The following is a 12304-nucleotide window of genomic DNA, read 5'->3' as shown; positions in this document are numbered from 1 at the left end:
TAGCCAGTGATTTGAAGATCAAAGCTTGATTGCTGTGTTAGCACCTGCCCCTTACTAAATGGGGGTTTTAAGGTTAGTTGCAGCACTCCGAACTGCTATATAGTGTTTTAAAATGCTAAATCATCAAAGGAGCGTAAATATTTGCAATTTTGGATGCAAAGTTTGACTAAGTTGTTTATCTGAATGTTTCTGTACTAACCTGACAATACAGGCTTAAGTTTTGGTAGTGTGCCTCTTTCCACATTCTAATTGGCCTGTGAAAATGGACCTCCTTAGTTCGATACAACTATTTTGAGATAGTCGTTAATGCTTTTGTAGCTTTTAATCTGCAAATAATTGGTCGAACATTTAAAGTGCTTTATCATTTGTAGAGAGAGGCATAAATCAGATTTTCTTACAATGAAATCCAAAACTTGTGATAACAATATTGATGTTTCAAACTGGGGACCTTAGTAATTTGAAGTATTGCCTTTTGTCTATTGATGTGTACACTTCGAAATGCATTGACTTTGAAGTTTTCAGCATTTACTTCTTTAATAATTGTCAGCTGTTCATCAATTAGCATCTTAATTGGGCCATTACTCTTCCAAGGCTATAGATAACTTTTCATTTCCTTGTAAATGTTCTGTCTTAATAATGGAATTAGAAACGACAAAGTTTAACACTGAGGGAGGAACTTGATTTGAACCATATTCCCTTTGTTGGAGGAAAATGGGGCACATGGTCTACCTTTTCATGTGCAACATTTTCAGGCATTCTGAGGAACTCACCATCACCTTTAATACCTATTGTTTCAGTTCATTTGTTCAGAAATGGTATTCTGTTTTAAACTTCAAGGAAATCAATGTCGTATAGCACAAATTCAATATGTGGCTCAATATTTTAAGAGAGCATTGGTAACTATTAAGTGCAGTGATTTAAGTTTTTAAATCTATAAAATCTTTAAAACCAATAACAGCAGATATTGTGCTTACACATTAGCTATGATGGCAACAAAAGTTAATTGTTTACCACAAGACATTGCTGCTTTGAAAACTGAAAAATGTCATTTTATTTGACTGACTGACTGATTGGTACAAGAACTTGGTTTCAACCACCTTAAGACTTACAATCTTAATTTAAGTGACAATTCAGTGCACTAATGTGAGTGTGCTCCATCTACCCTCGATGGTGGATCTAAAAGATCCCATGGAAATGAATGTAAAACTCTATGGCTCAACTAGTATGCTATCCAATATTTATCCCTCCAGTTACACGATCAGTTACAAATAATCTGTTTATCTATCTCCTATTTCTGGAAGTTTGTTTTATTTTGCTACAATATAACAGTGTCGTTGTTAAGGTAGTTCATTAACTGTGAAGTTCTTTGGGACACCATGAGGCTATGAAACTGCAATACAAATGCAAGTTATTTTCTCAGCGTATACACACACTATACCTAGAATACTAGCACTAAAGCCTGCAAAGTGATGCTTGTAAACTAGTATAGATAATTTATTCAAAATAAGTATATACATTTATGTATATGCATAAACATTCTAACATTCACGTCATTGGAAATAGACTTTGTCAACAACTTTATAGTATACACTCTAGACAATGCAGTGATTTTTTCTTTTACAAACATAAAAAGGATTTAAATATTATTGTCAAGTCTATTGACTTCAAATTTAGTGAATTTCTTAGCTGAAATATTGAGCTCTTCGTTCTTCCTAAGAAAATGACTTGCAATGGAAGTGTAAGCTTCAGATAAAATTGAAACTTTTGATTTGAAGTATCCTGAGCTGTATGCTGTCACAATTTGGAAAGAGCATAGTATTTCAAAATGTTGTGTTCATGTAATTGCTAAATATTTCAAATACACTGAGAATCTGTATACTCTAGATACTTTGCTTTTATTCATAATAATTCAGTGATGTTTGTACTTCTTAAATTAATGCTATTTGTAATCTGAATAACTAAAGGAAATGAATAGCTGGGGGTAACCTCATTAAAATCCAGAGGATAGATATACGCTAGTATGGTAGGTTAGCTGATTAATAATTCCAACTTCCTAAGGCTGGCATACATTGTTAGGACAGAGTATGGTTTACATTACGCTGGAATGCTTACTGCTGATACAGGTTGCTCAGTAGTCATGTCGTTCTGATGTTAAGAAATTGTAAGGATTTTTTAAAAAAAAAGTTTGAAGTCAATAAGCTCAAAAATATGTTGTATTTACCATTAAATTTAACCATGAGATTGCAGTTTTAGATCTTTTCTATTCAGCCATTATTTTTATAATGCAAGTTTGACTAGTTTATGGGCTGGGGTCATTGAGGGCATGGGAATGACCATTGGTGGCTGATGAGTTCAGTGTAGCTGACATCTGATGATGTCTGCATTGAGCACTTGGCATTTGTTATAGTTTTTGCTAAGTTTTTGAATGCAAATTCACACTTCAATAGTCATAAATAATTTTATATATGATGTATAATTTGGAGCACTATTTCTGTTTGTTTGCTTTGTGGATCAGGGGAATGTTAGTTATAACTTTAAATGTCACAGTGAACTGTATCTCTTTCACTTGGGTAAACGTGAATTTATTTCAAGGGGTTATCTGTATACAGGATTCATTGATTGATTTCATTTGTGGTGCCGTTTGTAAATATCCCCTTTACATTTCTCGCCAACTAAAGATAATGCAAGGTTTTTAACAGATTTAGCCATTATCTTGATTAAAACTGATGATTGCTTAGTTGGATGACCCTTAATTCTCAACCATTGTTGAAGGGGTGAGTATTTATGTGGAAGGGTCTGGCTGCTACACTTGGTATACCCTTAAATTATTATGCTTACATTTTTCACACAATTCTAGAAATACTTTTTTTTCTTGGCCCAATGATAAATTAAGTTTGTGTTGTTTCATCTACTAGGTAAATCTTCATTCACAATGTTCTAGAAGCTATTGTATAGCAGGTTATAAGAACTGAAAATTTAACTTGATACATCTCATGCTTTTTGCAAAACAACGGTAAGTTCCTGTGAGGTACTTTGTATGCAATATGCACTGTGTGGGCACCTCTTTTAAAGAAGTATATTTATTGCAGTCCTACAATATATGAACATAACTTCTAGTGATTTCTTTAAGTGTTACATTGATGTTTAACTGAGCACATTATTAAATATCACTTTAGTTAGTCTCTGGGATTTATCTGTAACATTGTCGACACTTACCTAAGGTTTATGCCTAACGTTATACATGATCTATAGAGCTAATCCATAAAATACTTAACTGCATACACTATAGATTGAAAATTGTTCTTTATAGGGTTTTGAAAGCATTACAATAAGAATGTTTTTGTGCTCACTTTAAAGCAATATTTGTACAGATTCCTGAGCATTTTCTTTTATGCATGGTGACAGATCTGAACAGTGTGCATCTATTTCCAGCATTTCGTAATTCAGCAATGTTTTGGACATGATTAAGTATTGGCAGCACATGCTAAATTCAAACTTCCAATTTTAATGATATTAATATGGAAAAATTACATTGAGCAATTTGCATACTCGCATGCTAGCTTTTAATTGGGCATAACAATGTTTTGTATAGTAGACCCCCATCAGTTTTCAGCTTAAAATGACAAGTTTGACTTTATGCTACAGTAATAGTTTTAGTTAATAAATTGCTTTTGTAATTTACATATTTAATTGGTGCTGTAAAGACTTGTAGCTGGAATGTCAAGGCATAGATGACACATATAATTCAATTTCTAAATAAAAAAAATCATTGATTCCACTATAATTATAATTGATTCTTGTAAGAAATAGATTGTTTTTATCTTAAACCTATCTTTTCAAAATTCACAGCTACCAAGTAGATTTTTGTAAACACTAAATTTGTAGATAATTTATTTTAAGAAAATGAAACGTGAATGAGTGAAGTTCAAAGTACTGTACTTACACTTTTCAAATGTTTTCTTTATCAAAGGTGCTTCTATTTTAAATTAAAAGGTTTGAAGGTAGTAGCTTAGTAGTTAACATGCTATAGCTTTGGCCCATGTTGTAATTTTGATGAGGATTGTGCATCTGTTGGAGAGAACTGTTGTGAACCCTGATCACATGAATGAACATGTGCTTCACGGTGGATTAAGCAAAAACTGACTTTAACTTAATCTGTGTGTCCAGGGCAAAGCCTTTTTAACTTGGATATGGGAGTCTAACTTTCCCAGGGTTGAGATGGTGATGGAAGAGAAAAAAAATGCATATATTTTGAAATAGCCAGCAGGTAGCATTTTTCTTTTGGAATATACTTCGTATATAGATTTACAAAACATTACACTGTTTGACTTTTGAGTGCTTAGAGATTTTCCATAAAAACTGTTAAACATTGACGCTACTAACTCATGAGCAAGAGGAAAAGGAGCAAAAACCTCCCCATCTTCCTCTCCCTAGCCAAAATTTTTAATATTCAGTTAATTATTTTTGTAGTAATACTTAGTTGACTATTGGATATTTAGAAGTTTTTTTTGTGTAAACATAGTTCAGGTTCTCAGAATTCCATAACTTGACACAGTTTTGTATGAAATACAATGTGATTTAGCCACTTTGTATGTGCATAAATGTAATTGTGTTATCTTATGCTTTTTATAACTTTTCTGTTTTTGAACATCATGTTTGACAAACTGTAAACCTACAGAAATGCAGAGAAAACTTGCACCTAAGAGTTTCCCCATCATTATCAATATTAAGTCAGATGAATATATGTACATTAAATTGATTAATTAGAATTTTTTTTAATCCACCAATGTTTAGTCACCATGATCATTTTCTAGTGAAATAGTTATGAAAATAAAATACATTAATTATGTTAGTGCACCAGTACACTGTTACAGGTACAGTTCTTGTGCTGAGCTAAAAGCCCAGTGATGTTTTCTTTTTCATTGCAAATAGGTCATGGCAATCCTGGGATGTGTTCATGTATTGAAATTCCAAGTCCCATGTTAAAAAATATAATAACGGTTGAAAGATACAGATGCAAAAAGCACAGGCAAAGTTGAAGCTTCTGTCTTCCTGGAAAAAAGGCTTATAACTGAATTGCTAACAACAAAATTCCTCTGCACTCCTTGTTGGGTTTCATGGAATTATGATCGAGGCACTACTGTTGTAGTGACCCATTGAAGTGTTTATGGTTGGTTGTGAGGCAGTTTCTGGATTTCGGGCGGTAAGTTTTCCCATAGATATTGTACTTGTGATTTTATTAACCAGTTTTTTTTCCATAGCCAAGTTTGAGACAGTTGAATAATTTTTCTTGAGATTGAAAAAGGGATATATTGTTGATCAACTTGAAAAGGTCTTCATTGCATTGCTAACTTTATAAGTCATCTAGGAGTGGGAAAAATTGTTTTATGTTTTAAAAAGATACTGCAATAAATAGTTCATCCAGCTCCAGGATATGCTTTCAACTGTGTTTGGTGATAAATCTCTATCCATTTCTTCAAACTAATATGCAGTGTGGATAAGGGAAAAAAAAACTTGCAAAGTAAATAACTGTTCTGTTCACCGGAAAATTCGAAATGCTTGAGGGTCACATCTCATGCAATGCAGCAGTTGTAACTTTTATTTGCTGTTGCACTTCAGAGTTTGAAAATTGTATGACCTTAGGTGTATGAATATGGTTGGAATGACTGCATTGAGTCAACATCTGTAGCTAAGAATGTAATCTTGCAGCCACTACATTTACTGCATGATTCCATCTATTTCCTACTTCTGCCAGATTTCTTGAATATGTACTAACATTTATCTTCACAAGAAAGGAGTATCTGACGCAAAAATAAACTAACTTCTGTATTTCTCCTCTAAAACCAACAGAACATTATTTCAAGTCAACAGGAATGACCCTAAATGAGCGCTTCACTATGTATCAGAAGACAACAGAAGACCATGGAGCTAGACAGAAAAGTCCTGAAATCCACAGGTATACAGTTCATGGTACTAAAATTTATTGATATTTTTAATGGCATGCGCTAATTGTTCTGTTTTTCCAAGGAAAAATTAGTGACTTTTAAAATATGCAATACTGCAATTTAAGTTGTTTGGAGAATTCATCTTGAAAAAGTGTGCTAATTTTATTATCTGGAATAAGGGAGAAAGTTGGATGGATGTGGTGATATGAAAGGATGATATAACTTGATTTTCACTGCAACACTAAAGTCTCCAAATTTGTCATTATTGATTTTTAGGAGAATTGATATTTCACCTAACTCTCTACGAAAACATACTCGCATCACAGAGGAAGATGCAGGTTCTAATGAAGATAACCGAAAGGTGAACAACGTTATTATAGATTTTTAGTTTAATCAGAACTTAAGATGTTCTGTTTTAATTTTATGTACCTTTATTTGAAAAATGTTTTTTAGTGTATTGTGAAAAGCATGGTTGGAACTAAAACTCAAAGATATGTTTCAAAGATTAAGCCCAATTTCCCAACCCTATCACATCACTTATCTCTTCAACCTATATGCTTTATGTGTACTGCTCATTTGTGTTGATTTGATTTATAATTACTGACATTTTGACAGTACCAAATAGTCTAATGGTGAGCATGTAACCACTATTGATTGTTGTAAAAGCCTATTTCCTTCACCATTGTCATTTTTAGGGAATGAAATCTGCAGTGCTTAGCTTGTCTGGCTGACAGAGAATTCCAGACTGATGGCAATGTGGTTGAGTCTTAACTGTTACCCAGCCTATAAAGTCTAAAGGAAAGAATAAAATTGGACAGTGCATTTAGCATCGACGTAGGCACTAGAAACAAGAACAGACAGCACAGACCTGTTGACCCTGCGAAGTTCTCCTTTCCAGCATCTGGTGCTTATGCCCACATTGGAAGAGCTGCTCCACAGATTATCAAGCAATAGCTTGAGATTGTCACTCTCATACTCATGGAATCATACCTTACAGTCAAAACATAAGACAACAGCATCAGTATGTTCTTTCCCGCTGCTAGGATGCACCCAGAAGAACTGGTGGCAGAAAGGTATACAGTATGAAAGAAGTTGCTCAGGAAGTCCTCATCATTGATTCTGGACCTCATGAAATCAAATGTTTTCAAGTCAGACAAGGGCAAGGAAACCTCCTAATTATGACCTCTGTTCTGGTCAATGGTAAACCCTAGGGTATTGATAGTGGGGGATTCAGTAATGGTAACCCCATTGAATGTCATGTTGCAGTGGTTAGGTTGTCTCTTGTTTGGAGATCGTCATTGCCAGACATTTATGTGGCATGAATATTACTTGTCAACTCAAGCCTGAATATTGTCCAGATCTTGATGTATTTGAGCATGGACTGCTTCAGTATCTAGGGAGTTGTGAATGGTATGGGATGTTTTGCAATCATTGGCACACATTCCTGCTTCTGATCTTATGATGAAGGAAAGGTCATTGATGAATTAGCTGAAGCTGATTGAATCTAGGACATACCCCAAGGAATCCCTGCAGAGATGTTGTGGTTCTGTTCGCCGAGCTGATATGTTTTGTTACAAACGTTTCATCCCCTTTCTAGGTGACATCCTCAGTGCTTGGGAGCCTCCTGTGAAGCGCTTCTATGCTGTTTCCTCCGGCATTTGTAGTGGCTTGTCTCTGCCGCTTCCGGTTGTCAGTTGCTGTCCACTGCAGCGGACAGCAACTGACAACTGGAAGCAGCAGAGACAAGCCACTATAAATGCCGGAGGAAACAGCATAGAAGCGCTTCACAGGAGGCTCCCAAGCACTGAGGATGTCACCTAGAAAGGGGACAAAACATTTGCAACAAAAACTACCAGCTCGGCGAACAGAACCACAACAACGAGCAGTTTCCACTGGTACAACAAGAAAATGAAAACCTTTAAAGGGAATTTACTGAAGCAGTGAAGGACTTTTCTTTCTCAATTCTCCAGTTACTCCCTCCTTGAATTATTCATTAATTCATGGAAAGTATACATCATTGGGTATCCCCAATTGCGTTAGAGGATAAGCCATCCTCAAACAGCTGCAGTCCAGTCTCGTGGTTTCGATGCATCATTTCAAAGAGAGTTCAGAATCATTTTTTTAAATTCATTCATGGGATATCAGCATGAATGTTTGAGTCAGCATTTATTGTCCATCCCTTATCGTCCCTGAATTATATGATTATCTTGGCCATTTCAGAGGACAGTTAAGAGTCAACCACATCAATGTGGATACAAAGGACATTAGAGAAACAGAATGTTTTAAAAATAATAAGTCAACAGTAGTTACATGGTTGCCACTATAAATGCCGGAGGAAACAGCACAGAAGCGCTTCACAGGAGGCTCCCAAGCACTGAGGATGTCACCTAGAAAGGGGACGAAACATTTGCAACAAAAACTACCAGCTCGGCGAACAGAACCACAACAACGAGCACCCGAGCTACAAATCTTCTCCCAAACTTTGAATCCCTGCAGAGATGTTCTGGAGCTGAGATGACTGACCTTCAACAATCACAACCATCATCTTATGTGCCTGGTAATGATTCTGACTGGACGAAAGTTTCCCCCTTCATTCCCATTAACTCCAATTTTGCTAGGGGTCCTTGATGCTACATTCTGTCAAGCGTAGCCTTCATGTCAAAGGCTATCATTCTCATCTCTCCTCTCAAATTCAGTCTGTTTTTTCATTGCTGAAGCAAGGCTGTAATGAGGTAAGGAGCTGATTGACCCTGTTGGAACCCAAACTGTGCATCGGTGATCAGATTATTGCTGAGCAAGAGCTATTTAATAGCACTGTTGATGACACCTTCCATCACTGTACGGATGACTGACAGTAGACTTGTAGAGCAGTAATTTAGTGAGTTGGATTTGTCCTGTTTTTGTCTGCAAGACATACCTGGGCAATTTCTACATTGTCAGGTAGATGCCAGTGTTGTAATTGAACTGGGACTGCTTGCATTAGGGGTGCTGCAGGTTCTGGAGCACAAGCCTTCAGTACTATTGCCAGGATGTTTTCAGGGCCATAGCCTTTGCAGTATCCAGTGCTGCCAACACTTTCTGTTTATCATGTAGATTGAATTGAATTGGTTGATTTCAATGATGCTGGAGTGCACTAGAAGAAGCCAAGATAGATCATCCATTTAGCCCTTCTGGCTGAAAATTGTTGCTGTGAATGCTTCAGCTTTATCTTCTGAACTGATGTGTTGGTCTCTTCCATCATTGATTTTGGGGATACAGAGGAACTTTGATTATCTGAAGGACACAGGTGGGCAGTATTTTGTTCGGTTAATCGAATACCGGATAACATAGTTTAGCCAAGCATCAGGACCTTGTGGTCTTGCCAGATAGTTCGAATGCTGGATAATCAAGGTTCCTCTGCATTTGTTCAGCTTGGTCTTCAAATGAGTTGTTTAATTGACCACCACCATTGATGATTGGGTGTGGCAGGACTACAGAGCTTAGATCTGATCCACTGGTTGTGGGATGACTTAGCTGTGTCTGTCACTTGCTGTTTGGCATGCAAGTAGTCCTAATCTGTAGCTTCACCAAGTTGGCACCTCACTTTTAGTTATACCTGGTGCTGCTGCTGGCAATTCCTGCTGCATGCCCATTGAACCAAGTTGATTCCCCTGACTTGATAGTATTCGTTGAATAGGGGATATACTTAGCCATGAGTTTGCAGATTGTGCTGAAGCACAATTCTGTTGCTATTAGCCCACAGCACTCATGGGTACCCGATCTTGAGTTGCTAGATCTATTTGTAATCTATTCTATTTGTGAAGGCAGGACTCTGTCTCCTCAAGGATTATGCAGTAGTCGCTTATGCAAATATTGTCATAGACAGACAGGTTCATCTGCAGCCAGCAATTTGGTGAGCATGTCGAGTATGTTTTCCACTCTTGTTGGTTCCCTCACTGTGCTGCAGGGCTAGCCTAGCGGCATTGTTCTTTAGGACTCGACCAGTAATGCTTGCTGTTGAACCATTCTCGGTGGTGGACATTGAACTCCTCTACCCGGAGCACATTTTGTATTCTTGCCACCTTCTGTGATTTTCCAAGTGTTGGTCAACATGGAGGAGTACTGATTTATCAGCCAAGAGACGTTTGTACGTGGTAATCGGAAGGTTTCCTGCCCATGTTTAATCTGAAGCTATGAGATGTCGTGAAATCAATGTTGAGGACTCTTGGGGCAATGCCCACCTGATTGTATACCACTGTGCCACCACCACTGCTGGGTCAGCCTTGTTTGTAGGACAGGACATATCCAAGGATGGTGAAGGTGGTGTCTGGGGCATTCGTGTCAGGAGTGATTCTGGCAATATGACTTCTTCATTCACTTGATTAGTCTGTGAGACAGCTTTCCCAATTTTAGCAATAGCCCCCAGATGTAAGTAAGGCGCCCTTTGGTCTTACAGGGTTGTTTCTGCCATTGTCTTATCCAGGGCATAAGTGAAGGCAGGTAGTTGATCAGGTTGATTTCTTTGTTGAGATCTTGTAGCAACTGACAACTGAATGGCTTGTTAGGCCATTTCAGAGGGCAGTTGACACTTAACTACATTGCTGTGGCTCTGGAGTCACATGTAGACCAGCCCAGGTGAGGATGGCAGATTTCCTTCTGTGAAGAACATTAATGCACCAGATGGGTTTTTTTGATAATTGACTGTGCAATGTTTCATGTTCATCAGTAGATTCTTAACTCCTGGCTTTTGTTTTGTAATGCTTTTCAGATTTCACCATCTGCCATGGTGGAATTTTAACCCAGTCCCCACAACATTAGCTGAGTTTCTGGATTAATACCATTAGGCCACCCCCACCCCTCTAAATTCAAGACAACTGGATGCATGCAGTAAAATTATGCTTTACCTCTGTTATCAGAATTATCCATCACAAGATCCAGTAATTAAAGGATATTGTGTTATCTGTATGCAATGTAACATTGTTCCACTTAAATACTTTAATCTTTGATTTTTTTTGCTGCTATTTACATTTTGTTTGTTTTTAAGATGTGGCAGTGCTGGCAAGATAGCATTTATTGCCCAACCACACTTTTGTCTGAAGTACTCGTCAACTGTGTAGTATTGGGTTGGAATTGTATGTCGGCAAGATCAAGTAGAGTAGCAGGTTCCCTTCCTCCTCCTCCTCATTATTTTAAAAATAGTTCTTTCACAGAATGTATGCATTGCTGGCTGGAGCATCATAAATGGCCCATCCTAAGTTTCCATTGGGTGGCTGTTCAGCTGCTTTTTTTGAACCGTTGAAGTCCATGTATTATGTTGAAGAAAGGAAGCTGAAAGAAAATGGGCACTGCAGACCTATTAGCCTTACACCAGTACAGGAAAAATACTAGAATGTCTTATAAATTATGTGATTATTGAAAGTTTAGAAACCTGATTGCACAGATTTGCCATGGAATTGTCATGACCATGAAGAGTGTTTGACAAACCTGAGTTTTTTGAGGGTGTACTTAGCAGAGTCGCTAAGTGGAAATCGGTGGCTATGGTATACATCAACTTTGCCAATTGACAAAGGCAGCTGATCACCACCTACTTGTGGGTATTTGGGAATGGACAGCAATTTCTGCACTTAGCAGTGATGACTACGTCCTGTAAATGAATAAGTTGTTTATTTTTCATCTGGTTTCTGTTTCTTTGTCATTTCTGGAAATCTGATAACTATCTTTAGTAATTGTTCCTCTTGACAGTAAAATTGAGTAGATGTGAAGTAATCAATATCTTTTTTCTTTGTCCTAAGTTCCAGCTTTTCTGTAATATTGAAGTGATCTCAGCACCTTTTTTTTAGACTTTAATTTGCAGTTTGGAATTCTTTATTGCTTCTGATTTCCTTTGAACATCACATGCAAGTTGAACAACTTGCTATTGATTTATGTCAGTAGCAATCATCGGCGAACACTGCTACTTCTGACATTTTTAATGTCCATCATAAATCACGGTGACTTGAGGAACCACAAAAGATTCTTCAGTAGTTTTGTTGATACCACATTAAAATTAAACCTTGTGATTTGTTTGTACCATATATTTATGGAATCATTATTTCAAACAAGGCAAGTGTTAAGCATTAAACTAATTTCAGCCATGTGAAAGTTTTCCATTGTTTATTGCTTACAATCTCAGTTTTTGTCTGTAAAATAATTAGGCAGAGAAAAAAGTGAGGTGTGATTCAGTTGACTTGCGCCATGACATTGATCAGCGTAGAAAGGAGAAAAGTAAAGAACGTGAAGGTTCACGAGAACCTACTGCATCAAAGAAGATTTCCTTGGAAAAATCAGGGAAAGAACCTAAAGAGTACAAAGATTACAAACCCTTCAAGGAAGGAAGGTGA

The 12304-nt window shown here is 36.9% G+C and overlaps 1 protein-coding gene across 4 annotated transcripts in view; it reads left to right on the top strand.

The window, feature by feature from the left end:
• Positions 1 to 12304, top strand: part of LOC132832121 (bcl-2-associated transcription factor 1-like) — a 71839-nt gene that overhangs the window by 35800 nt on the left and 23735 nt on the right. For all 4 annotated transcript variants that reach the window (XM_060849858.1, XM_060849876.1, XM_060849867.1 and 1 more), the window contains exons 6-8: positions 5851 to 5956; positions 6222 to 6306; positions 12119 to 12300. In XM_060849858.1, coding sequence (XP_060705841.1) covers positions 5851 to 5956; positions 6222 to 6306; positions 12119 to 12300 — 373 coding nt within the window. The remainder of the gene's footprint in view (positions 1 to 5850; positions 5957 to 6221; positions 6307 to 12118; positions 12301 to 12304) is intronic.

This window comes from Hemiscyllium ocellatum, chromosome 3 (genome assembly GCF_020745735.1).
Source record: "Hemiscyllium ocellatum isolate sHemOce1 chromosome 3, sHemOce1.pat.X.cur, whole genome shotgun sequence".
Classification (NCBI taxonomy): Eukaryota; Metazoa; Chordata; class Chondrichthyes; order Orectolobiformes; family Hemiscylliidae; genus Hemiscyllium; species Hemiscyllium ocellatum.
This window is presented reverse-complemented; position numbering and strand designations above follow the sequence as displayed.